This window comes from Eucyclogobius newberryi, unplaced genomic scaffold, assembly GCF_026437365.1.
Source record: "Eucyclogobius newberryi isolate DKJ021-1_F unplaced genomic scaffold, fEucNew1.0.hap1 SCAF_18, whole genome shotgun sequence".
NCBI lineage: Eukaryota > Metazoa > Chordata > Actinopteri > Gobiiformes > Gobiidae > Eucyclogobius > Eucyclogobius newberryi.
Genome location: NW_027315812.1, coordinates 7,620,202 through 7,647,830, shown reverse-complemented (window position 1 = coordinate 7,647,830; position 27,629 = coordinate 7,620,202). Strand labels below are relative to the sequence as shown.

Sequence of the window (27,629 nt, the reverse complement as noted above, 5' to 3'; positions counted from 1 at the left end):
TCCCATGTTAGACCTGGTTTAGTCCCATGTTAGACCTAGTTTAGTCCCATGTTAGACCTGGTTTAGTCCCCTGTTAGACCTGGTTTAGTCCCATGTTAGATCTGGTTTAGTCCCATGTTAGACCTAGTTTAGTCCCATGTTAGACCTGGTTTAGTCCCCTGTTAGACCTGGTTTAGTTCCATGTTAGATTAGACCTGGTTTAGTCCCATGTTAGACCTGGTTTAGTCCCATGTTAGACCTGGTTTAGTCCCATGTTAGACCTGGTTTAGTCCCATGTTGGACCTGGTTTAGTCCCATGTTAGACCTGGTTTAGTCCCATGTTAGACCTGGTTTAGTCCCACGTTAGACCTGGTTTAGTCTCATGTTAGACCTGGTTTAGTCCCATGTTAGACCTGGTTCAGTCCCATGTTAGACCTGGTTTAGTCCCATGTTAGACCTGGTTTAGTCCCATTTTAGACCTGGTTTAGTCCCATGTTGGACCTGGTTTAGTCCCATGTTAGACCTGGTTTAGTCTCATGTTAGACCTGGTTTAGTCCCATGTTAGACCTGGTTTAGTCCCATGTTGGACCTGGTTTAGTCCCATGTTAGACCTGGTTTAGTCCCATGTTAGACCTGGTTTAGTCCCATGTTAGACCTGGTTTAGTCCCATGTTAGACCTGGTTTAGTCCCATGTTGGACCTGGTTTAGTCCCATGTTAGACCTGGTTTAGTCCCATGTTAGACCTGGTTTAGTCCCATGTTAGACCTGGTTTAGTCCCATGTTGGACCTGGTTTAGTCCCATGTTGGACCTGGTTTAGTCCCCTGTTAGACCTGGTTTAGTCCCATGTTAGATTAGACCTGGTTTAGTCCCATGTTGGATCTGGTTTAGTCCCATGTTAGACCTGGTTTAGTCCCATGTTAGACCTGGTTTAGTCCCATGTTAGACCTGGTTTAGTCCCATGTTAGACCTGGTTTAGTCCCATGTTAGACCTGGTTTAGTCCCATGTTAGACCTGGTTTAGTCCCATGTTAGACCTGGTTTAGTCCCATGTTAGACCTGGTTTAGTCCCATGTTGGACCTGGTTTAGTCCCATGTTAGACCTGGTTTAGTCCCATGTTAGACCTGGTTTAGTCCCCTGTTAGACCTGGTTTAGTCCCATGTTAGACCTGGTTTAGTCCCATGTTAGACCTGGTTTAGTCCCATGTTAGACCTGGTTTAGTCCCATGTTAGACCTGGTTTAGTCCCATGTTAGACCTGGTTTAGTCCCATGTTAGACCTGGTTTAGTCCCCTGTTAGACCTGGTTTAGTCCCATGTTAGACCTGGTTTAGTCCCATGTTAGACCTGGTTTAGTCCCCTGTTAGACCTGGTTTAGTCCCATGTTAGACCTGGTTTAGTCCCATGTTAGACCTGGTTTAGTCCCATGTTAGACCTGGTTTAGTCCCATGTTAGACCTGGTTTAGTCCCATGTTAGACCTGGTTTAGTCCCCTGTTAGACCTGGTTTAGTCCCATGTTAGACCTGGTTTAGTCCCATGTTAGACCTGGTTTAGTCCCCTGTTAGACCTGGTTTAGTCCCATGTTAGACCTGGTTTAGTCCCCTGTTAGACCTGGTTTAGTCCCATGTTAGACCTGGTTTAGTCCCATGTTAGACCTGGTTTAGTCCCATGTTAGACCTGGTTTAGTCCCATGTTAGACCTGGTTTAGTCCCATGTTGGACCTGGTTTAGTCCCATGTTAGACCTGGTTTAGTCCCATGTTAGACCTGGTTTAGTCCCACGTTAGACCTGGTTTAGTCTCATGTTAGACCTGGTTTAGTCCCATGTTAGACCTGGTTTAGTCCCATTTTAGACCTGGTTTAGTCCCATGTTGGACCTGGTTTAGTCCCATTTTAGACCTGGTTTAGTCCCATTTTAGACCTGGTTTAGTCCCATGTTAGACCTGGTTTAGTCCCATGTTTGACCTGGTTTAGTCCCATGTTAGACCTGGTTTAGTCTCATGTTAGACCTGGTTTAGTCCCATGTTAGACCTGGTTTAGTCCCATGTTGGACCTGGTTTAGTCCCATGTTAGACCTGGTTTAGTCCCATGTTAGACCTGGTTTAGTCCCATGTTAGACCTGGTTTAGTCCCATGTTAGACCTGGTTTAGTCCCATGTTGGACCTGGTTTAGTCCCATGTTAGACCTGGTTTAGTCCCATGTTAGACCTGGTTTAGTCCCATGTTAGACCTGGTTTAGTCCCATGTTGGACCTGGTTTAGTCCCATGTTGGACCTGGTTTAGTCCCATGTTAGACCTGGTTTAGTCCCATGTTGGACCTGGTTTAGTCCCATGTTGGACCTGGTTTAGTCCCATGTTAGACCTGGTTTAGTCCCATGTTAGACCTGGTTTAGTCCCATGTTAGACCTGGTTTAGTCCCATTTTAGACCTGGTTTAGTCCCATGTTGGACCTGGTTTAGTCCCATGTTGGACCTGGTTTAGTCCCATGTTGGACCTGGTTTAGTCCCATGTTGGACCTGGTTTATTCCCATGTTAGACCTGGTTTAGTCCCATGTTGGATCTGGTTTAGTCCCATGTTAGACCTGGTTTAGTCCCATGTTAGACCTGGTTTAGTCCCATGTTAGACCTGGTTTAGTCCCATGTTAGACCTGGTTTAGTCCCATGTTAGACCTGGTTTAGTCCCATGTTAGACCTGGTTTAGTCCCATGTTGGACCTGGTTTAGTCCCATGTTAGACCTGGTTTAGTCCCATGTTAGACCTGGTTTAGTCCCATGTTGGACCTGGTTTAGTCCCATGTTAGACCTGGTTTAGTCCCATGTTAGACCTGGTTTAGTCCCATGTTAGACCTGGTTTAGTCCCCTGTTAGACCTGGTTTAGTCCCATGTTAGACCTGGTTTAGTCCCATGTTAGACCTGGTTTAGTCCCATGTTAGACCTGGTTTAGTCCCATGTTAGACCTGGTTTAGTCCCATGTTAGACCTGGTTTAGTCCCATGTTAGACCTGGTTTAGTCCCCTGTTAGACCTGGTTTAGTCCCATGTTAGACCTGGTTTAGTCCCATGTTAGACCTGGTTTAGTCCCCTGTTAGACCTGGTTTAGTCCCATGTTAGACCTGGTTTAGTCCCATGTTAGACCTGGTTTAGTCCCATGTTAGACCTGGTTTAGTCCCATGTTAGACCTGGTTTAGTCCCATGTTAGACCTGGTTTAGTCCCCTGTTAGACCTGGTTTAGTCCCATGTTAGACCTGGTTTAGTCCCATGTTAGACCTGGTTTAGTCCCATGTTAGACCTGGTTTAGTCCCATGTTAGACCTGGTTTAGTCCCATGTTAGACCTGGTTTAGTCCCATGTTAGACCTGGTTTAGTCCCCTGTTAGACCTGGTTTAGTCCCATGTTAGACCTGGTTTAGTCCCATGTTAGACCTGGTTTAGTCCCATGTTAGACCTGGTTTAGTCCCATGTTAGACCTGGTTTAGTCCCCTGTTAGACCTGGTTTAGTCCCATGTTAGACCTGGTTTAGTCCCATGTTAGACCTGGTTTAGTCCCATGTTAGACCTGGTTTAGTCCCATGTTAGACCTGGTTTAGTCCCATGTTAGACCTGGTTTAGTCCCATGTTAGACCTGGTTTAGTCCCATGTTAGACCTGGTTTAGTCCCATGTTAGACCTGGTTTAGTCCCATGTTAGACCTGGTTTAGTCCCATGTTAGACCTGGTTTAGTCCCATGTTAGACCTGGTTTAGTCCCATGTTAGACCTGGTTTAGTCCCATGTTAGACCTGGTTTAGTCCCATGTTAGACCTGGTTTAGTCCCATGTTAGACCTGGTTTAGTCCCATGTTAGACCTGGTTTAGTCCCATGTTAGACCTGGTTTAGTCCCATGTTAGACCTGGTTTAGTCCCATGTTAGACCTGGTTTAGTCCCATGTTAGACCTGGTTTAGTCCCATGTTAGACCTCGGGCTGTAAAACTCCTGCAGTGGAAACAATCACTGGCTCGTTTGAAATCGGACACATTTGAACCTTTTGTGTTTCTTTGTTTAACGAGTATGAGCAGTAATTACACAGACAAAGCACTACAAACGTTTACAGTCCTATAATGACATAATTGCAGCTCTCTTCACACTCACAAATGTAGCATGACATGAAACCTCCGTGTTTTGTTTCTCCACTTGAGAAAATGGAAATAATTAAACACCAATAACATTATGATTATTATATTGTTAAATTGCCAGACGGGGGTCCTCGAGACAGAAGGGCCGCAGTGTAACGTTCCCGTGCGGACAAATGACCGGGAATCAGGTCCAGCACTCATGTCGCTAACGCTAACCCTTGCTATTTAATGTGTTCGGCGCCCGCCAGGAGATCCAGACGGTGACGGCGGTGGACAAGGACGACTTCGCCAACGGACAGCGGTTTTCCTTCGCTCTCCCCGAACACGCCGCGGCCAATCCCAACTTCACCCTCAAGGACAACGGAGGTAATTAAAGTGATCGATATGTTTGTTTCCTTTTCTTATGAATCCCGCGCACCGCCTCAGGGCATCGGCTCCTCCCCCCCCCGTCCTCCCGCCTCCCGTCCCTCCCCCTCCCCCTTCGTCCTGTTCTCTTTCTCCAATAACGCTCTGCATCACTCATAGCTTCCAGGTGCAATAACGTTGGAAGCTGTAAACACCGGCCCGTCGTGTGGTCCTAGGACTTATCTCGGATCGGACGCATATATTACCGTTGACCTTTTATGCGCAAACAAGCCGTTATTGCTTTCGGGGGAAGCTTATGTTTTTGTTTACGCGGCGTTGTCTTTTCCGATCGTGGCGCGGACGATCTCGAAAGGCATTTATCGGCGAGGAGAGACGGGACGAGGAGAGACGGGACGGGTTTTTGAGAAAGCTCGAGCGATTTGGTCGGGCGGAGTCGCCGTTGGTTCTCGCGGTTGTTACGAAGTGCAATTTATCACCGCAGAAGATCAAAATGGGCGATGGTATTGAAATTCAACGACCTTGCGCCTCTGATACGACACCACTAAAGCTCGATAACATGAGCTGCAATGGATCAATGGCCGAAGGAAACACTTAAGTACTTTTTTTAGTATTTGTACAAACACGTCAAACACTTATTCAACTGCGTCTGATTTCCCACCTCTTTCTTTCACTCTTCAAACGGGTTTATTTGACGTTAAATATGAGCTCGACATGTGTGAAAAGACGACATTTAAATGCTAATTGAGCTGATCAAACGAGATCGGTGCAACGAAACGGTTGCAATATTTTACTTGAATGAAAGACGAACAAAGGCTACGACAAAGACAACATTTTAAACCATTTCTGGCTCGTAAAATAAAGGAAACACGCTGAGGCTAACCAATTAGCACGACCGATGCACATTTTGTAAACAACTCAATTTTGGCGGAATGAAAGGGATGTTTCTTTTGTCAACCGAATGTCCTGGAATCCCCATGGGACCCGGAGTAGTCGGACCAGCCAGAGAGCGAGGGAGAAAATGCCTATGAAGGTTGCGACAATGTCCTCGGCCATTTTGTGCGCGGCGAGCTGCTCCGTCGTTACCGTCTCCGGGGGGAATATCCCTCTCTAATGCGCCGCGAGTGCCACCGACTCTTGGCTTGTTTGCCTTTTGTATTTCCAATTGGATTATAACTGCTTTGGCGCTAGGCCCTTTCTCCTCCGCGCCCCGAGTACATCGCCTCGCGCCAAGGCGGGACGAGTTCGCAGACGGCGCGCGTTTCCATAGCGACGCCATTATGCTCTCAGGTGAACGACCCGGGGCCTATTTGGGTCCGCGATCACGGGCCGGACCTCGCGGCGAGAGACGGAGCAGAGACCCGGGCGCTCAGGAAGAAGAGGGGGAATCGCTGGGACAACAGTCGGCGACTTCTGGCTATTTTTAACGGCTTTATTAGAGTTCAGAAAGTGCAGCCGCCGCTCTCGCTCGCTCTAGTTAAATAATGTCAGCAGGTAGTGTCAGCCGGGGCCACGCGGTTTCACGGTTCCACCATAAGTGACAGTGACAGGGGCCAGTTCTCCTCGTGGATAGTTCCTGTCACATTTGTCAAATTAAACCTCTCGCACAAAGTATAGAGCGGAAGTAAAGCACTCCTGATTGCTAGTGTTTTCTAAAACAAATGGTGTGTTGTAGTAATATGAATTGTAGTTGTGATATTGGTTATGGCAGGTGTCAAAGTGGTATTTTCCCTGGTTTATACAATGATGTGTTTGGGATAGTTGCTCACAGAGTCTGCTACTGTGTTTGTTAGCTGTGGATTTAATGGTTTGTTACATTTGCTAATGAGTTAGAAGAGTCCAAATTTAACTTTAAATTGACTTATTAATGTGACTTGTGGCCCTGGATGAAGCATATTTGGTGCGATTTGTCCAGCACAAGCTTCGATTTAAGACATGTGTATTATGTGGTTATTAGCGTTTATGCTCATTTCTGCGCTGCGTCTTCACGTGGTACACCAGGAGGGGCCACAGTGGGGCGGCGGGAGGGGCCACAGTGGGGCGGCGCCAGGGGCCACAGTGGGGCGGCGAGAGCAAACTCTGTGTCCTGAGGTCTGTACTTGATCATATACGGAATCGGGTTCCCATGTTGGAGTCAGTAACTTCTGTTTTGGTCGCCGCCATATTGGATTCACTTTCGTCCCGATTCCGTATATGAACTAGTGCCAACCGTGTCCCCAGAGTGTGCTTCCCAAAGTGAGTGTCGCGCCCCCCTCGAGGGATCGCCAGGCTTGAGCTGGGTGTAAGATAAGATAATCCTTTATTGCCCACACATGGGGAAATTTTATAGGGTTAGGGTTAGTGTCGCCAGGTGACTTGGAAGAAGTTAAATTATGACACTGTAATTTATGTATTTTTTATTGGAAAAAGTTATTTATTTTTAACTTTGGTCAAACAACACGAATAAGATACTCAAATTAAAATGACATGAAATTTATAAATTGACAGATAACGACTGATTTCAATTAGCGATGGGGGGTCACAGGTCGGTGGTACGCTTTGGGAACCCCTGTCCCCAAACAGCCCCATATGAATGAATAATTAGTTTAATGACAGAGAGCTACAGTATTAATGATGAATAGTGGCAAAACCGTATTTTCCGGACTATAAGTCGCACCAAAAAATGCATAATAGAGAAGAAAAAAACATATATAAGTCACACTGGAGTATGAAATGCGGTTGCAAGTGTGAAAATAACAAATAATATCACATATAAGTTGCTCAGGAGTATAAGTATATCAGTATAAATATAAGTATAAGTCGCACTCTGGCCAAAACTATGAAAAAAGGTGCGACCTATAGTCCTGAAAATACGGTAGTTGAAGTATTGGTGGATTCCAGACGAAGCATTTCTTGTTTCAACACTTTTTACTCACACAAGTACTAACCGTCGGGTGCTTATTTCACGTACCTCTCCTTCCGCGTACAAATCCCGCTGACTTGGCCGCGATCAGCGTCTTCTCCGAGTAGCGCGCGCAACACGTTTCCCCACAATGTTTTCCCTTGTTTGAAGTGCGTCGCCGTCACGATCCCGCCGCGCTTATTGTTTGTGATGAATGCGCTCGCACACCTCCTCTGCACCATCCACCGCTGATCCGCCATATGCCGCTCTCGGGGATCCCAGCGTGAGCGAGCGGGAAAGCTAATGGAGACGACTGCGCCAACATTGTCAAGAGAATGCGACGCCGGACGCGCTTCGAGAGGAACTGAACGACCCGTTTTCAAACTCGACGCAGGCGGGATTCTGTCACTCACGGGAGGAAAACACGGTGTTCTCTACGCGGCATCGTAATAAAACACACTATGACTGCGAATAGCACTTTTTACCATCGTTATTTGCCAAGTACTTAGTTTACTATATTGTGTTCCCGTTTTAAGGATCGTATCATGTATTGCTGTGAAAACACACGCTATCAACGAGGCTTGAGAGCGAAACCGTCCTCTGTGGCTTATTCTTGACACAGCTTAAACGAGGAGCTTGTTGAATCACCGGCGCCGGCAGGTAAACACCTCAGAGGCCGAGATAAGCGGCGGCGTCTCACGGCGTTCTGGAGATATGACGGTGGTTTGCCATTTGAGCCAGTTCAAACAACGCGCTTTAGTTTAGCCTTTATGCTAAGGGACGATATACCGGGACGTTAGGCTAATAAAAACCTGATGTTCCGTTCCAGATTATAGCAGCCGGCCCGTTTCCATCCGCTGAACCAGAACCAAACCAGAATCAGAACCAGAACCAGATCCAAACCAGAACCACCTTCGTATAACCGCATCTAACGCATGTTCATCATGGCAAGTAGAGCGACTTTCCTGATTGGTCAAACCGAGGCGAGAGCAGAAGTAAACACTGGGCCTCGAGTCGGGTCACGAGCCGGGTCACCAGCCGGGTCACCAGCTGGGTCACGAGCCGGGTCACCAGCCGGGTCACGAGCCGGGTCACCAGCCGGGTCACGAGCCGGGTCACCAGCCGGGTCACCAGCCGGGTCACCAGCCGGGTCACCAGCCAGGTCACCAGCTGGGTCACGAGCTGGGCCTCGAGCCGGGTCGGCCATCTTGAATGTTTTGGAACGGGGGGGTTAAAACAGCGACTTCCGTATCTTCAGTGTGACGCGTTCAAACCTCCGCCTGTGATTGGATGGGAGGATTATGGTCCGACGACTTCATTGGCTCTGACTCGGGTTCCAGACCCTTCCGCATTTGAACAGAATGTGGTCGGGGCTGGCGAGTCAGGCGAAGGAAATAAGGGAGTAGCAATTAAAAAAAAAAAAAAAAAAAAGAAGAAGAAGAAGAATTAGAGCATATTACATTCAGAATAATTGTCCCATTTTGTCCATTGTTTTTTTTAAATTGGTCTATTTTCACTTTTAACATGTGGTTTTGTCCGTATCAAGTAAACCACAAGTTGAAATGGTTCCAGTCATGTCAGAACGTTTAAAAGCCTCTCTCACCCCTTTGTCCCTCTCTTTCTTCTCTTTCTCCCCCTCGTCTCTCTCTCTCTCTCTGATTTCCTAAGCCTCTCTCCCCTTCTCCCCTTCACCACTTCTCCCCTTCACCCGTCCCGCTCTCATCCCCTTTGCGTCTAAGCTCGCGTCCTGCTCTTTTCAAAGGGGGTCTTAGCCGAGCCCACTGTCACCGTGCATTAGAACCTTCTTTTGCTGTGTTCACACTTATCTGAAGAGCAGACACAGACTCCCGACTGCTTCCTGTCGACTCCCGTATCTGATCGTTGCACTCCCCCTCCCCCCGTCCCCTCCCCTCGGTTGTTGCCGAGCGGTCGGCGCGAGCGGGTGCCGGGCGGCGTAATACCTCCCTCTGTTGTTGTGATGAGAAATCCCTCTCGCTAACTCCCCCGTGACCTCCTTTCTGCACTTGCTGTTTGGGGACACTGGATTCAGACCAAACTTCCCTCGGCGCCGCGTACAGTCTAAATAAAGGCGGCCAGTGCTCAGACATGTGGGGAAAGTAAAATGGCTTCAAATGGACTGCACTGAAACTGTAACTGAAAGAGGATCCATAAAAGTGGGACGAACAGAGCGACAGGTGGAATGACTGTTGGTTAAATATAAGGGATAATGGAGCTTTTTACTGGAGAGAACCTTGGAACTCAATCTAGACCTAAACTTAGACTAGACCATGACTAAAACAAACTATGCCAGGGCCAAACCAGCACCAAACCAGAACCAGAACTAAACCAGAATCAAACCAGAACCAAACCAGAATCAAACCAGAACCAGAACTAAACCAGAATCAAACCAGAACCAAACCAGAATCAAACAAGAACCAAACCAGAACCAGAACTAAACCAGAATCAAATCGGAACTAGAAACAAACCAGACCAAACCAGAACCAAACCAGAACCAGAAACAAACCAGAATCAAACCAGAACCAAACCAGAACCAGAACCAGAATCAAGCCAGAACTAGAACCAGAACCAAACCAGAACCAGAACCAGAACCAGAACCAAGCCAGAACCAGAATCAAGCCAGAACCAGAACCAGAACCAGAACCAAACCAGAACCAGAATCAAGCCAGAATCAAATCGGAACTAGAAACAAACCAGACCAAACCAGAACCAAACCAGAACCAGAAACAAACCAGAATCAAACCAGAACCAAACCAGAACCAGAACCAGAATCAAGCCAGAACTAGAACCAGAACCAAACCAGAACCAGAACCAGAACCAAGCCAGAACCAGAATCAAGCCAGAACCAGAACCAGAACCAGAACCAAACCAGAACCAGAATCAAGCCAGAACCAGAACCAAACCCGCTCAAGAGTTTCTGATGACACTCACAATGACTCAGGGTCGGATCAAACCACTTTATTCACTTACAAAACACTCAGAGATTCCTCCTCTTCTTTTCGTCACAACTTTCCTTCGCCGTCACCATCTTTCAACGAGTCATTTTCCGCCCGGCCCCCGTTTAACGCGCCCCGTTTGGGTCCGAGCTTCAGATCCGGCGCGGCCCCTGCGCCGGGCGAAGCGGGAGTGCGAGGGTCAAACGCAACACGAAGCCATTACGTGAGCGCCAGCAGCATCTGAAAGGCCGGTAAATGGAGGAAGCCATTTGCGCGATGAAGCGGCTTTCTGAAGTGTTATAATGCGCGTGCCATTTGAAAGAAAAAAAAAAAAAGCAATTATAGATGTTTAAAAATGGCTCGGACTTAAGTACAAGAAATATCCGGTGTTTTATCGTAATTGCATCGTGATGTCGTGTCAAGCTATTGCCAAATGTGGCGGATAATTAGCTTTTCTCTCAGTTTTATACCTTTTTTTCCTTTTAAAACAGCTGTGGACAAACGTGATCCACATCCTCCATGATCATGTCTTTTAAATGCAACTTTACACATTATAAAGTATAGTTACTGTGGCATAAACGGACAAAAGAGGAAGCGTTTGACTCATAAAATGATATAAAACACATTTCTTTCACTAACTCTAACTTTACATTTTTTAGATTACATGTCACTTGTAAAATGTACTAAAGAGTCATAAAACCCATTTGTTGTTTACCTCTGTTTACATTGTTCTATCTGATAAACATAAAAACACACATTTGAGTATTTTTGACAATATTGAAACTGAATTAACTAATGTCACTCACACCGCACACACCATAATCTGAATATTATCTTATTTAGTCGCCGATAAAATCATTAAAATGACGTTTTGAGTTTTTCAGAGGGACCTTGAGCAGAAAGAAACCAAATAGTTTTTTTTGTGTGACAATAAACAGACTGATATTTCCAGTCCTCTGATTTAGTCCAGAAAGTATTTCTGTCCATCTCAGTACGTTTCCTTTTGCTTTTAAAACAGCCTTTTATAAACTATAAAGTTCAATTATTGTGACAGAAACAGCCAAAAAAGCACTTTAAATAGTTCAAACTGCAGTACTAAACCAGACCAAACCAGGACCAAAGAAGGACTAAACCAGACTAAACCAGGACCAAAGAAGGACTAAACCAGACTAAACCAGGACCAAAGAAGGACTAAAGCAGACTAAACCAGGACCAAAGAAGGACTAAAGCAGACTAAACCAGGACCAAAGAAGGACTAAACCAGACTAAACCAGGACCAAAGAAGGACTAAAGCAGACTAAACCAGGACCAAAGAAGGACTAAACCAGACTAAACCAGGACCAAAGAAGGACTAAACCAGACCAAACCAGGACCAAAGAAGGACTAAAGCAGACTAAACCAGGACCAAAGAAGGACTAAACCAGACTAAACCAGGACCAAAGAAGGACTAAAGCAGACTAAACCAGGACCAAAGAAGGACTAAACCAGACTAAACCAGGACCAAAGAAGGACTAAACCAGACTAAACCAGGACCAAAGAAGGACTAAACCAGACTAAACCAGGACCAAAGAAGGACTAAAGCAGACTAAACCAGGACCAAAGAAGGACTAAAGCAGACTAAACCAGGACCAAAGAAGGACTAAACCAGACTAAACCAGGACCAAAGAAGGACTAAAGCAGACTAAACCAGGACCAAAGAAGGACTAAACCAGACTAAACCAGGACCAAAGAAGGACTAAACCAGACCAAACCAGGACCAAAGAAGGACTAAAGCAGACTAAACCAGGACCAAAGAAGGACTAAACCAGACTAAACCAGGACCAAAGAAGGACTAAAGCAGACTAAACCAGGACCAAAGAAGGACTAAACCAGACTAAACCAGGACCAAAGAAGGACTAAAGCAGACTAAACCAGGACCAAAGAAGGACTAAAGCAGACTAAACCAGGACCAAAGAAGGACTAAACCAGACTAAACCAGGACCAAAGAAGGACTAAAGCAGGGCCAAACAAGGACTAAACCAGGACTAAACCAGGACTAAACCAGGACCAAACAAGGACCAAACAAGGACTAAACCAGGACCAAAGAAGGACTAAAGCAGACTAAACCAGGACCAAAGAAGGACTAAAGCAGGGCCAAACAAGGACTAAACCAGGACTAAACCAGGACTAAACCAGGACCAAACAAGGACCAAACAAGGACTAAACCAGGACCAAAGAAGGACTAAAGCAGACTAAACCAGGACCAAAGAAGGACTAAAGCAGACTAAACCAGGACCAAAGAAGGACTAAAGCAGACTAAACCAGGACCAAAGAAGGACTAAACCAGACTAAACCAGGACCAAAGAAGGACTAAAGCAGACTAAACCAGGACCAAAGAAGGACTAAAGCAGACTAAACCAGGACCAAAGAAGGACTAAACCAGACTAAACCAGGACCAAAGAAGGACTAAAGCAGACTAAACCAGGACCAAAGAAGGACTAAACCAGACTAAACCAGGACCAAAGAAGGACTAAACCAGACCAAACCAGGACCAAAGAAGGACTAAAGCAGACTAAACCAGGACCAAAGAAGGACTAAACCAGACTAAACCAGGACCAAAGAAGGACTAAAGCAGACTAAACCAGGACCAAAGAAGGACTAAACCAGACTAAACCAGGACCAAAGAAGGACTAAAGCAGACTAAACCAGGACCAAAGAAGGACTAAAGCAGACTAAACCAGGACCAAAGAAGGACTAAACCAGACTAAACCAGGACCAAAGAAGGACTAAAGCAGGGCCAAACAAGGACTAAACCAGGACTAAACCAGGACTAAACCAGGACCAAACAAGGACCAAACAAGGACTAAACCAGGACCAAAGAAGGACTAAAGCAGACTAAACCAGGACCAAAGAAGGACTAAAGCAGGGCCAAACAAGGACTAAACCAGGACTAAACCAGGACTAAACCAGGACCAAACAAGGACCAAACAAGGACTAAACCAGGACCAAAGAAGGACTAAAGCAGACTAAACCAGGACCAAAGAAGGACTAAAGCAGACTAAACCAGGACCAAAGAAGGACTAAAGCAGACTAAACCAGGACCAAAGAAGGACTAAAGCAGACTAAACCAGGACCAAAGAAGGACTAAACCAGACTAAACCAGGACCAAAGAAGGACTAAACCAGACTAAACCAGGATCAAAAAAGGACTAAACAGGACTAAACAAGGACTAAACCAGGACTAAACTAGGACTAAACTAGGACTAAACAAGGACTAAACTAGGACTAAACTAGGACTAAACAAGGACTTAACCAGCTCCAAACCAGGAGCTTTCTTCACATCTCCATGGAGACAAGCCGGTTACAAACACCCCATCAGAAAAGTTACAGTGTGTCCTTTTGAACCAGCTTCCTTCTTCACCAGCTGTTCCACCGTTGCCTCGGCGCCCAGATTATGCAATAATTCATCTCCGAACTTTATCAAAGTATGATTCTTTCAGCTCTTGCGATGTTGACCGGCATGTTCACGATTACCGTTGCCATGGCAATCGACTCACGCCTCGTTTCTTTGGCGCCGAGCCGCATTCGCAATCAACGGCTTAAAACGGTGTAAACACGTGGAATACGCGGACGCAGAGCTGGACGAGCACGTTCGATGAGGATTAGTCTGGTTCAGGCCGAGGCTTTGAGATGAAGATGAAGGAACTCTGATAGTGCGGCCGCCATGGCGACGCTGTTGTTGTCGTTAATCATGGCTTTTCACGTACGTACAAACACGCCACTGTCATTACGCCGTCTCCAGACACGAATGAGCTGAATAATCAACATCGCGGGGAAGAGTCCGCGCAAAATGACTGGTTTCAATAATGTCGGCAGTTAACGCGGCTAAACTGGACGCTAACGCTGCAGCGGCTTTAGGGGACGAGCCAGACTAAACCAGGACTAAACCGGGACTAAACCAGGACTAAACCAGGACTAAACCGGGACTAAACCGGGACTAAACCGGGACTAAACCGGGACTAAACCGGGACTAAACCGGGACTAACCCGGGACTAAACCAGGACTAAACCGGGACTAAACCGGGACTAAACCGGGACTAAACCGGGACTAAACCAGGACTAACCCAGGACTAAACCGGGACTAAACCGAGACTAAACCAGGACTAAACCAGGACTAAACCGGGACTAAACCAGGACTAAACCGGGACTAAACCGGGACTAAACCAGGACTAACCCAGGACTAAACCGGGACTAAACCGGGACTAAACCAGGACTAAACCGGGACTAAACCAGGACTAACCCAGGACTAAACCGGGACTAAACCGAGACTAAACCAGGACTAAACCAGGACTAAACCGGGACTAAACCGGGACTAAACCGGGACTAAACCAGGACTAAACCGGGACTAAACCGGGACTAAACCAGGACTAAACCGGGACTAAACCGGGACTAAACCGGGACTAACCCAGGACTAAACCAGGACTAAACCGGGACTAAACCGGGACTAAACCGGGACTAAACCGGGACTAAACCGGGACTAAACCGGGACTAATCCGGGACTAAACCGGGACTAACCCGGGACTAAACCGGGACTAAACCAGGACTAACCCAGGACTAAACCGGGACTAAACCGGGACTAAACCGGGACTAAACCGGGACTAAACCAGGACTAACCCAGGACTAAACCGGGACTAAACCGAGACTAAACCAGGACTAAACCAGGAATAAACCGGGACTAAACCGGGACTAAACCGGGACTAAACCGGGACTAAACCGGGACTGAACCGGGACTCAACCAGGACTAACCCAGGACTAAACCGAGACTAAACCAGGACTAAACAGGGCCTAAACCGGGACTAAACCGGGACTAAACCGGGACTAAACCGGGACTAAACCGGAACTAAACCGGGACTAAACCGGGACTAAACAGGGACAAAACCAGGACAAAACCAGGGCTAAACCAGCACTAAACCAGCACTAAACCATGACTCTAACAGGACTCTAACAGGACTATAACAGGACTATAACAGGACTATAATAGGACTATAACAGGACTATAACAGGACTATAACAGGACTCTAACAGGACTATAACAGGACTATAACAGGACTATAACAGGACTATAACAGGACTCTAACAGGACTCTAACAGGACTATAACAGGAATATAGCAGGAATATAGCAGGACTATAACAGGACTATAACAGGACTCTAACAGGACTCTAACAGGACTCTAACAGGACTATAACAGGACTATAACAGGGCTATAATAGGACTATAACAGGACTATAACAGGACTATAACAGGACTATAACAGGACTATAATAGGACTATAACAGGACTATAACAGGACTCTAACAGGACTCTAACAGGACTATAACAGGACTATAGCAGGACTATAGCAGGACTATAGCAGGACTATAACAGGACTATAACAGGACTATAACAGGACTCTAACAGGACTATAACAGGACTATAACAGGACTATAATAGGACTATAACAGGACTATAACAGGACTATAACAGGACTCTAACAGGACTCTAACAGGACTATAACAGGACTATAGCAGGACTATAGCAGGACTATAACAGGACTATAACAGGACTATAACAGGACTCTAACAGGACTATAACAGGACTATAACAGGACTATTACAGGACTATAACAGGACGATAACAGGGCTATAATAGGACTATAACAGGACTGTAACAGGACTCTAACAGGACTATAACAGGACTATAACAGGACTATAACAGGACTCTAACAGGACTATAACAGGACTCTAACAGGACTATAACAGGACTATAGCAGGACTATAGCAGGACTATAGCAGGACTATAACAGGACTATAACAGGACTCTAACAGGACTATAACAGGACTCTAACAGGACTATTACAGGACTATAACAGGACTATAACAGGACTATAACAGAACTGTAACAGGACTCTAACAGGACTATAACAGGACTATAACAGGACTCTAACAGGACTCTAACAGGACTATAACAGGACTATAACAGGACTCTAACAGGACTATAACAGGACTATAGCAGGACTATAACAGGACTCTAACAGGACTCTAACAGGACTATAACAGGACTATAACAGGACTCTAACAGGACTATAACAGGACTATAGCAGGACTATAACAGGACTCTAACAGGACTCTAACAGGACTATAACAGGACTATAACAGGACTCTAACAGGACTCTAACAGGACTCTAACAGGACTATAACAGGACTATAACAGGACTAAACCAGGACTATAACAGGACTCTAACAGGACTCTAACAGGACTATAACAGGACTATAACAGGACTATAACAGGACACACACTAATGCCCCGCCCCACATCCACTCCAGGACTAAAGTGGGCCCTAAAGGGTGGTTCTCAAGAGGAGGTTCTCTAGAGTTCCTCTTCCCACTGTGAGTTCTACAAGTGACAAACTTTATGTGGAGAATATGAAATGATTTGAACATTTGTGTTTCTGCTCCGCTCCTTCAGTTTTTTCTCTCTCATGTTGTTCTGTCCTTGGTATGAAAATAACAGATTTTGTGGATCTATTTTGTCCTTCCAGTTCCACAAAGTTATAAATCAGATGTTACTCCAGACGGTAACGCTTTCAGTTATTCTTACTGGAATACTGTTTGCTACTCATACTTGACCACTACTTGAGTACTTCTACTTGAGTAATATTATTTGAAGTAACTTTACTCACTCTCACTTCCCACCTCTGACTGGGCCTCGATCCAGAACACTTGTTGGGTCCTGATTTGAGCCCAGTTTAATCCAGAAAGAGACTGAGTTTGGTCCTGTTCTAGTCCTGGTTTAGTCCTGTTCTAGTCCTGGTTTAGTCCTGTTCTAGTCCTGGTGTGGTCATGTTCTAGTCCTGGTTTAGTCCTGGTTCAGTCTTGTTCTAGTCCTGGTTCAGTCCTGTTCTAGTCCTGGTTCAGTCTTGTTCTAGTCCTGGTTTAGTCCTGGTTTGGTCCTGTTCTAGTCCTGGTTTAGTCCTGTTCTAGTCCTGGTTCAGTCTTGTTCTAGTCCTGGTTTAGTCCTGGTTTGGTCCTGTTCTAGTCCTGGTTTGGTCCTGTTCTTGTCCTGGTTTGGTCCTGTTCTAGTCCTGGTTTAGTCCTGTTCTAGTCCTGGTTCAGTCTTGTTCTAGTCCTGGTTTAGTCCTGTTCTAGTCCTGGTTCAGTCTTGTTCTAGTCCTGGTTTAGTCCTGGTTTGGTCCTGTTCTAGTCCTGGTTTAGTCCTGTTCTAGTCCTGGTTCAGTCTTGTTCTAGTCCTGGTTTAGTCCTGGTTTGGTCCTGTTCTAGTCCTGGTTTGGTCCTGTTCTTGTCCTGGTTTGGTCCTGTTCTAGTCCTGGTTTAGTCCTGTTCTAGTCCTGGTTCAGTCTTGTTCTAGTCCTGGTTTAGTCCTGGTTTGGTCCTGTTCTAGTCCTGGTTTGGTCCTGTTCTTGTCCTGGTTTGGTCCTGTTCTAGTCCTGGTTTAGTCCTGTTCTAGTCCTGGTTCAGTCTTGTTCTAGTCCTGGTTTAGTCCTGTTCTAGTCCTGGTTCAGTCCTGTTCTAGTCCTGGTTCAGTCTTGTTCTAGTCCTGGTTTAGTCCTGGTTTGGTCCTGTTCTAGTCCTGGTTCAGTCTTGTTCTAGTCCTGGTTTAGTCCTGGTTTGGTCCTGTTCTAGTCCTGGTTTGGTCCTGTTCTTGTCCTGGTTTGGTCCTGTTCTAGTCCTGGTTTAGTCCTGTTCTAGTCCTGGTTCAGTCTTGTTCTAGTCCTGGTTTAGTCCTGTTCTAGTCCTGGTTCAGTCTTGTTCTAGTCCTGGTTTGGTCCTGTTCTAGTCCTGGTTTGGTCCTGTTCTAGTCCTGGTTTGGTCCTGTTCTAGTCCTGGTTTAGTCCTGTTCTAGTCCTGGTTTGGTCCTGTTCTAGTCCTGGTTTGGTCCTGTTCTAGTCCTGGTTTAGTCCTGTTCTAGTCCTGGTTTGGTCCTGTTCTAGTCCTGGTTTGGTCCTGTTCTAGTCCTAGATTAGTTCAAAAATAAACCCCAATTAAGCCCTAAACTCGGCGAAAACAACATATAAATAAACCTTTCTTCGCACATTCATACATCAGACTTAAGGTTTTGATTTCACCAACGCTGAAAATTCTCACGTTTGAACATTTGCAAACCACATTTACGACGTATAGTCACCACACAGACTGTTTAACCGGGAAAACACACATTCAAACCTGTCACACCTTCACCTGGCGTGCTCCAGCACTCTTTTACACATCATTTAAAGCCTTTCTTGGCCCTGCTCTGGATCCCACAGTGGAAGCAGGAGAACAAGCCTCACTCCTCCAGCAGCAGCAGCAGCAGCAGCAGCAGCAGCAGCAGCTCCTCACTCCCCCAGAGAGAGGCTGCCTGTGTGGGCATGAGTCTGCGGAGATGAGCCCGGCCAAGCCTTTGCGCGGACGCTATTTTCAGTCGCGCTTCATCCTCGCGCTCCGGCTATTTGCATACGAGGTCACAAAGAGCATCAAACGTATATATTTAAACTGTAGTAGATCTGCTGTTTGTAGTGCGCCTGCTTCAGATGCGTCTCTCTTTTATTCTACGCTCGATACTTTCATATTCATAACACCGATAATGCATTCGAGGCGCTTTACAATCTGCCGCATTATTAATTCATTCCGTAATCAATGGCGTGGCCGCAGCCGCCCCGGGGACGACCGATGGATGGACGTGAGGCTGCAGATCTGAGCCATCGGTCCCTTCATAGGCAGAGCAGAACCAATGCATCTGCTGTGAGTAATCTGATTATATCTGGTTGTTCTATGTGCAGAAATGTGATCTACGGCCTCCGCACTTACCACACATGACCACTGGGAGCGCAATAAGATAAGATAAGATATTCCTTTATTGTCCACACATGGGGACATTTCATTGATACAACGCAGTAGATACAGAGGAATAGGACAGATAACAGATTATAGGAAGTTTAATGAATAGAAGAACTTAATAGAAGAACTCTTATAAACAAAAACTCCTATAGACAAAACCTCCCATTTCCCAAAAAGGGATGGAGGGGGAAAATGAGGATGTTCGCCGGGATAACGCGACGATCTCCGGGTAAAACGATGGTTCTCTGCAGTTTCATGAGTTCCTCCTTTGTACGGAACGGCGCCGGTGGCCGGGGGGCGCAGTGGGGCCGGGGGGCTAGCTCGGAGCAAGCGCACATGATGACGACGGGACGAAAAACACTCAATAATCCAGCCGAACAAAGTCGAAACAAGTTGAATGAAAGCGATTCCAGCGCGTGTCCCGATCGTACAACTAAAGTAGAAAACAATGTACAAAATACAAAAGATAAAGCACAATAAGTGTGAAAAAAGAGCGGAGCGTTGCACCGAGCTGCCAGCTGGACCAACGCCTTTGTAACAGTAAACATAACATGCACAGTTTAACATGTAACAACTTTGTACATGCGTTAGCTTCAGGTTTCAACTTTAGCCTAAAAGTACAACTCTAAAATAGAAAACAGAAGTATTTATTTGGAGTTTATTGAACGATTAGATTCAGCGGTGCAACAAAATGCTCTCAGTCAAAATAATACAGCTGAAACGACTAATTAAGTTGCTGCTTCTGTGACTCTTTGATGTAAATGGTATAAACCGCACTGTGATTATATTTCCCCGGCCTGTATATTTTGCAAGTATAGGCTAAATTCAACGGTTTCACGCGTGTCGTAAATGTAAATGTGTAAATGTTGTAACACTATTAGCATTTGGCGCACGCTTTACAGGACGATTTCTGATTTTCACGCATTTTCACAGTTTCTTTATGATTTGCCGTTACTAAAAGTGTCTCCAAAAGTATATTCCACATCCCACCTCGTTCCCACCATGCAAAAAAAAAAAAAAAAACCCTGACGGCGCTCGACTCTAACTTAACTCCTGAAGCGCCGCCGCGGGGCCCGTGGCGCTGACGCTCTCGGGGAAGTGTAAAAAGCGGGTCATTTGCCAGTTAGCGCTGGGCCTGCGCCGTAGCTCGACCCGAGCCGCTTCTCGGAGAGCTCCGCCGCGCTCTTTGCAAAACGCCGGGCCCCATGAATATTACATTATATAGCGAGCGCTCAGAAACCGTAACGGCAATTTTTGCCGGCTTTTCAAACTATTGTGGTGTTTATTTCCCGTGGACGGAGAGAGAGAGCGAGAGAGACGGCAGAGATTCAAAGTATCTTCTGAGGTATGTTGTTTTTAAAGGTAAAGTATTTAGACGGAAATAAAATGATTGACAATTTGCATGAGGCGGCGTCGTGCGCGCAATTAAAATATGCAAATGGCGCTCTTGAATCGGGAACAATACAAAATAAGTCAAAATAAATGAAAGTATGTAAATGAACTCCGAAGAGACTTGAGACGGGGGAAGCAAAGTGAAACGGAGAGGAGACGGCCATGGTGCAGGGAGTTGAGCCTTCTCCCGCCAACCGGAGGGTCACGTGTTTGAGGCAAGGCGCCGTAGGTGGAAGGGCATCCGGCTATAAACCCTTTTAACTGATTTGAATAAAGTCCCATTGGTCGAAGTATAACAAGCAAACAAAAATAAGGGGCGGACTACGCAGCTCTTTCAGCGGGAGGTCTGCTTCTTGCCGTTTCCATGGAGATGCATTGCCTGAAATGTTCCACCATTCAACCATTCGATCTGGTATTCATGCAACTAGATCTGACTCGTGACTCGGCCCAGTGGCACTCGTTTCTATGGAAGTAAACAGAATAATACTGTGACGTTCCAGGTGGAGAGGATTTCTGTGGCAAAGGAAAAGTCTGGATTTAAAAAGGCGAAGCGAGGTCATCTCCATGGAGACAAAGATGTAGGACAACATTACAACTGTCCTTATGTTTTAAAACTGTCCACACACAGAGTAAAGGGCAGCGTCGGTTTGCAGTTGGCGTTGGCCACACATACGTCATGAAAAGAATCGAAACAGAAGAAGACATTAGAAAGTGCCACAGAACCAAACAAATAAAACACATAAAACCCTAAGAATAAAACTTGCAAATAAAATCTTACAGTCGTTAGTGAAAAGAATCACACAATAAGGTGCAATTCACAACGTATTTCGCTTTAGAAAGGAATTATGTTGAAGTCCCGGGGCATGAATGTTACTATTAATACCTTTGTTACTTCAAATCAGACTTCTTTTGGCCTAATAATTCAATTCAATTTATTTTGGTAACGTCCGAAATCACAACAACAGTTTCCTCCAGGGCGACAAGGAAACACGGATTAAACGGTGTTCATAGAGGCGTGGCAATGTCCCTGCGTCCCGTCTCCCAAATGTCCCCGCATCCCGTGTCCTTGGACAAATGTCCCAGCAACTTGTGTCCCAAATGTCCCCGCATCCCGTGTCCTTAGATAAACGTCCCAAAGTCACATGTCCTTAGACAAATGTCCCAAAGTCCTGTGTCCTTAGACCCTCCTTCTGTCCTTAGACCCTCCTTCTGTCCTTAGACCCTCCTCCTGTCCTTAGACCCTCCTTCTGTCCTTAGACCCTCCTCCTGTCCTTAGACCCTCCTTCTGTCCTTAGACCCTCCTTCTGTCCTTAGACCCTCCTTCTGTCCTTAGACCCTCCTTCTGTCCTTAGACCCTCCTCCTGTCCTTAGACCCTCCTTCTGTCCTTAGACCCTCCTCCTGTCCTTAGACCCTCCTTCTGTCCTTAGACCCTCCTTCTGTCCTTAGACCCTCCTTCTGTCCTTAGACCCTCCTTCTGTCCTTAGACCCTCCTTCTGTCCTTAGACCCTCCTTCTCGGCCAGGAAAAACTACCAAACCTCTTTGGGAAAAAGTATTAACCTGGAGGAGTTCCACAGTGAAGGAGAGATCTGACTCTCACAGACGAGAGAGAGACTATGGAGCTGGAGCCACTCAGGAGGAGAACCAGTTCTTCAGGAGGAGAACCAGTTCTTCAGGAGGAGAACCAGTTCTTCAGGAGGAGAACCAGTTCTTCAGGAGGAGAACCAGCTCTTCAGGAGGAGAACTAATTATTCAGGAGGAGAACCAGTTCTTCAGGAGGATAACTAATTATTCAGGAGGAGAACCAGTTCTTCAGGAGGAGAACCAGCTCTTCCAGGCTTCTCCAGGGACTGGAGGATCATCTGGGTCCACAGGTCGTCGATGGGCCTGTCCCTCTCTCCGTGTGAACAGTAATGAACAGACACAAGTGAAATAAAAGACGATGTATTGCTGATAGTAAAAGTAGTCTTCACCACTGGACAGCGCTCAAGCGTCCACACTTCCCCCAGCACAGTCGCTCCGAGGCCACCGAAGTTGGGAATCTGTAGCTTTTTATTCCAACAAACTCCTAACGACAGAGTTTACAGTTCACTCTGCGACGATGTTCTGCACGTAACGTCGCCGTGATGAATTCAACTCATTAAACCTACTCATTTATTACCGGCGGAGTGTGAAACGCTCCTAAAAGCCCTCAATGTCTTCCTTCCTGCCCCGCTCACCTGCGTCGCCGTAGGTAACGTCGCCTCCGTTTTCGCTGTCACAACACGACACGAGCGCGAGCGTGTTAAGTGCCTCTGCCCCTGCGTTCCGGAGGCTGCAGATGGCTGTCGGTAATCAAGCCGCTCTCACCGCCCACCTGCACCGCCGCCGACCGCCTCGCGTGGAATTAATATGATATAAATAAGGGGAACGCTTCCTCCTCGTGGTTCGACCGCCGCTGCGCCCCGGTACTTCGCTTTAGTCCGTGAGGCTCTTAGCGATGATGCTTTACCTGCCATTTACGGGCTCGTTACGGTCCGTGTGGAACATGAACGTATGTAATAAACTGTGCATTATTTGTAGTGGTCTTTAAACATGCTTCACTTTAGCGTCTCATATTCTCCCTCGTCAGGATTTGGTGTCGGTTTATTAACGATATATATAACTGGGACGCACCCGGGGATGGGATGGGGGGGGGTAATAATACAATTGTAAGAACTGTGTGTAATTTTGTGTACAACTGTAAATTTGTGTACATAGTAAGCCTATTTTTATGTTTTATGCTATAGCAGATGTAATTTTTTTTGTAACAGTTTTTATTTTTGACTTCATATACCGTATTTTCCGAACTATACGTTGCACCTTTTTTCATAGTTTTGACTTATATGTGATATTATTTGTTATTTTCACACTTGCAACTGCATTTCATACTCCACTTATATATGTTTTTTCTGCTCTATTATGCATTTTTTGGCTGGTGCGACTTATAGTCTGGAAAATACGGTACCTTTATATACTCTTGGTCGATCCACGGCTCATTCACGGCTCATTCACGGCTCACTTGTGGGTCAGTTTATAATCTCAACGACTTCCATCAGTATAAATTAGTGCATTTTGTGAGTTCTGACTTATTGTGAAGTCATATTTCTCTGTTTTAGCTAAAGAAACAACAATATACCCTCCTCTTTACTGTCGGCATGTCTCAAATTGGTCAAAAACCGGGACCGGTGGGACATGTCCTGCGTAAAACTGGGACAAATCAATGATGTTGGACACATCTACCGGGACATGGGACACGGGGATCAAAACAGGGACCGTCCTGGGTAAATAGGGACGTCTGGTCACCCATGGGGACATTAAAGATGAAAGATATAAGGACTTCAAAACAGATCTCAGAGCTCTACCTTTGACTGAGAAAAAAAATGAAACTGAGTGTTTTTGTGAGAAGAAGACAGGATCAGAGCATGTTATTGATGAGGGAACAGTGTAAGAACGTGGTTAATTTTCCATAATAAGCTCTAATTACTTCATTATCATATGTGACTGACCGTGGCTAAACCAGTTACATGTCTACCCAAAGACATTTTGAGTTATTCACAGATTCTGAAAGTGTGAACTCAAAGCTTTCCAATGATGTCTCACTCATGTAGATCTGATAATATTTAAGTAAGTTGTGGTCATTTGAATGTATACAACTCTCAAACCCATTCACTGAGAAAACGGGGCTCAAAGTTTCTCACCGGAGTGAGCCCAGAGTCACAGGGGGGCTCATTTGCATCTCATTGAGATAAGCCCTCCCCCCTGTCACACTGACACCACCTCCCCCTACAGCTGTCACTGAAGACTCAAGAGGAGTGTTGTTATTGATGGTAACTGAACTTGAATCAGAATTAGAAGTTACTATATTAAAATGGAAATACTTGGATTACAAAAGGCCCTGAATAGAATCAAAGAATCAGAATCAGAATAGGGTTCATTGCATTTGTCGATAAACATAATTCACAGGTGATTCAGTGCACCAACAATGGTGCACTGAATGATTCAACACAAACAACAAAAGATAAGATAAGATAAGATAAGATAGCCTTTAATGTTACAACGCAGTAGATACAGGGGGAAAGGACAGTAACTTATAGGAAGTTTAAAAAAACACTCTTAATAGAAGAACTCTTATAAACAGATGCCAGGGCCAGGTATACGAACTGCAACGGGTCCATGGCTTTAAATATATGAGATATGAGATATGAGATAATAGATATGATATGTACACCACCAGAGTCCAATTACATCAGAGATCACATCCTCATCCTCTTCTTCGTCTGTGCACTCTTCTGTGCTGTGACTCTCGGCTCTTGGCATCAAAGCTGTAAACAAATAACAGGACATTTAAGAAATGGCTAACTATTTCACATAAAACACTCATTAACAATTTTTCTTGATCTTTGGAAGCCGTCTGAAGAAGGGACTCAGATGCTTCTGCCAGTCGAAGTTCTTGACAAACACTTTGCCATCCGCCGTTCCAACAAGCTGTGGGATATTGAGGTGAGACTCAGGAGAGCTGTTTTCCACTACCTGATGACAAGGGCGACAATGTAAAAAAATGAGAACAGAAGAAACATATCTTAAACAGAGAGCAGCACTGAAGTTTTGCCAGGCTAATGTTTACACATTACAGTAGTCAAATAATATAAACTAACCTCAGCGATGTCTTCCAAAGTGTCAACCCTGGTCTTCATGTATGCTCGCTTGATAAGTTCAAAGCCGCAATCAGGGGATAATTTGGTATGGCCAGCAATGAGGAAGTGGATGTCCATTGTGTAGTGAAGCTTGGCCCCGGCTGCAGAGGGTTGGACGGAAAGTGTATCTGTAGTAGACAGAGAGAGAGAGAAAGGAGATTAGATTAATACATATGACATTTGATTAAGACGTATATGTCTCTATAATTGCTATTCTGCATTTGCACTATTCTTAGTACCTGCTGTGCAAAGTCAAAGCTGTAATGCATCCTGATGTCTTTGCTTGCTAGCGGTGAGGGTCCAAAGACAGCACATTAGATTCTGTTGTAGAGATCTGTGCGTGGCCTGCAGCTTCTGATGTGTGGGAGAAGCTGTTTCCACAGTGATCTGAAGCTTGATGTACAAACTGCAGGCTCACCTGAAAAACAGATGTTGCTTATGGTTAATTATACTCTAATCATTAAAACATGAAAATCACCAAAATAATGTTTTACACTTACCACGCTCCTTAGCAGACTTCACGTAGAGACAGGTCATGTCAGTCAGGGTGTCTTTGCCAATTCTGAAAAGGGGAAAAAAGGATTAGGGTTAACAGTAATATGGGAATAACACGCTTCACAGATAACAGTTCACATTGTGACGTTAACAGTGTATTTAAGATGCAAAACGCGGAGATATTGGGACATCTGCCCTCGGCTAGCGGGGCTAGCTAGCTCACTTGAGATAACACGGCTCGTAAAAGCAGAACACTTGCAGAACAGCACACCAAAACATAAACATACACTCGAGTTTAAAACCGGCGCACATTAAAGTGATTAAAAGCGGGTGTTTTAGTCGCAAAGCTTACCTGGTTCAGCCGTCCTGTTGTCTCTCTCAACACCGTGCAGAGAGAGACACACAGGAAGCTGATAATGGCCAGGCAAGCGCGTGATTGGTTCGAGTGACGCAGTGCGTGCGTGACGTGCAACGTACGTAAGCCACGTGACCAGAAGTGGTATCGGGAGTTGTAGTTTTTTTCTCTTCCCTCGCCGAAAAATAACCCGATAACATAGCAAAGTTTAGCTTACAACTTAGCTCCGAATAGCTGCGTTTAGCTCCAGGCTGTGACGCTAACAGCCGGTTTAGCACCATAAAACACACACAAAGCACGACCCACACAACCCACGGGCCAACCCACGCCGAAAAATAACCCGATAACATGGTGATAACAGCAAGTAGTCACATTAAGCCCGTATTGCAGAGTGCACTGAAGCAGCATGTTAGCTTAGCATTAGCTCCACCAGAGCAGACAAGTAAGATTCTAAAGTGATCCGCCTTAAAACACAGCGTTAAAGCAATAATTTAGTAGTAAAGTAAAAGTGTACCTGAGTAAACAGTTCCGTTGCAATGTAGTCCAGGAAATGTAAGCTCTGAAGACTGTGCTCTGCAGACGGTCTGGAGTAATGAGAGGAAAACACGGAGCAGCAGCTGTAGCCATGCGGATCACAGCTGATTGGTGGAAAATGTAAACAATACGTTGGCTAGAAAAAGGTGACGCCCCCCAGGAGAGCAGGAAAAAGACCCGAAAACTCCACATTTTTAACAGCTTAATGTATACGTTTAAGACAACCAATAGTGTTATCTGAAGCACACAGGGGCTTATTCATAACTTCAACTAGCACATTCTGCAAAAAAACGAAAATCACACATTTGAAAAAAAAAATCTTTTTTGGGGTTTATCTCAGTTTCACCGAGGCCGACATGTACCGGCATTTGGGCTGCTGCACCACATATACAAATAAAATGTGCCTGTCTATGTTCTCAGATATAGTTGTGTAGTATAAGTAGTATTAGCTTCTCGACATAGCGTTTGTATCATTGACTACAAAAAAACAAAATATAATAATAATAATAATAATAATAACTTTTATTTATATAGCGCTTTTCAGTGACCCAATGAATGCTTTTTATGTTTACAAATGTATCCAATCAGAAAGCAGAATGAGCTGATGGAACCACATTTAGCTGTGACAGTGTCAACGTGAGACAAAAACAATACTATTCCATATTTACCAGTGCATTTGAAGTGTGTCCCTCCAGCATACGTTTTATTCTCCCCTCATTATGTCCCGGGACCCCCTGTGGTTATTTTGCGTCCCATGGGTTGTTGTTTCTGTTTTTTTTTTTTTTTACTTTCATACTCACTCAGCTCTTTTTGATGCATTGCTGATTTGACTCTATGCCATTTGTGTTATTATAGTAAACGCTGAAAGTGCAGTTTGGGGTCCCAGTGGAAGGGCCATCACTGTCACGCCGCTGTTAGATTTCTCCTGGCGATGTCTTGTTTTGACAAGTGCATTTAAATTGTTAACATGGATATAAAAAAAAAATAATCAAACCAAATCATCGTCCTTCTCCTG

At 45.4% G+C, this 27,629-nt stretch overlaps 1 protein-coding gene across 1 annotated transcript in view; it reads left to right on the top strand.

Annotated features, from left to right (window-relative positions):
• Positions 1-27,629, top strand: part of LOC140364358 (cadherin-18) — a 193,260-nt gene that overhangs the window by 134,325 nt on the left and 31,306 nt on the right. Inside the window, exon 9 of the mRNA XM_072450452.1 lies at positions 4,323-4,440. Within this exon, the coding sequence (XP_072306553.1) occupies positions 4,323-4,440 (118 nt within the window). The remainder of the gene's footprint in view (positions 1-4,322; positions 4,441-27,629) is intronic.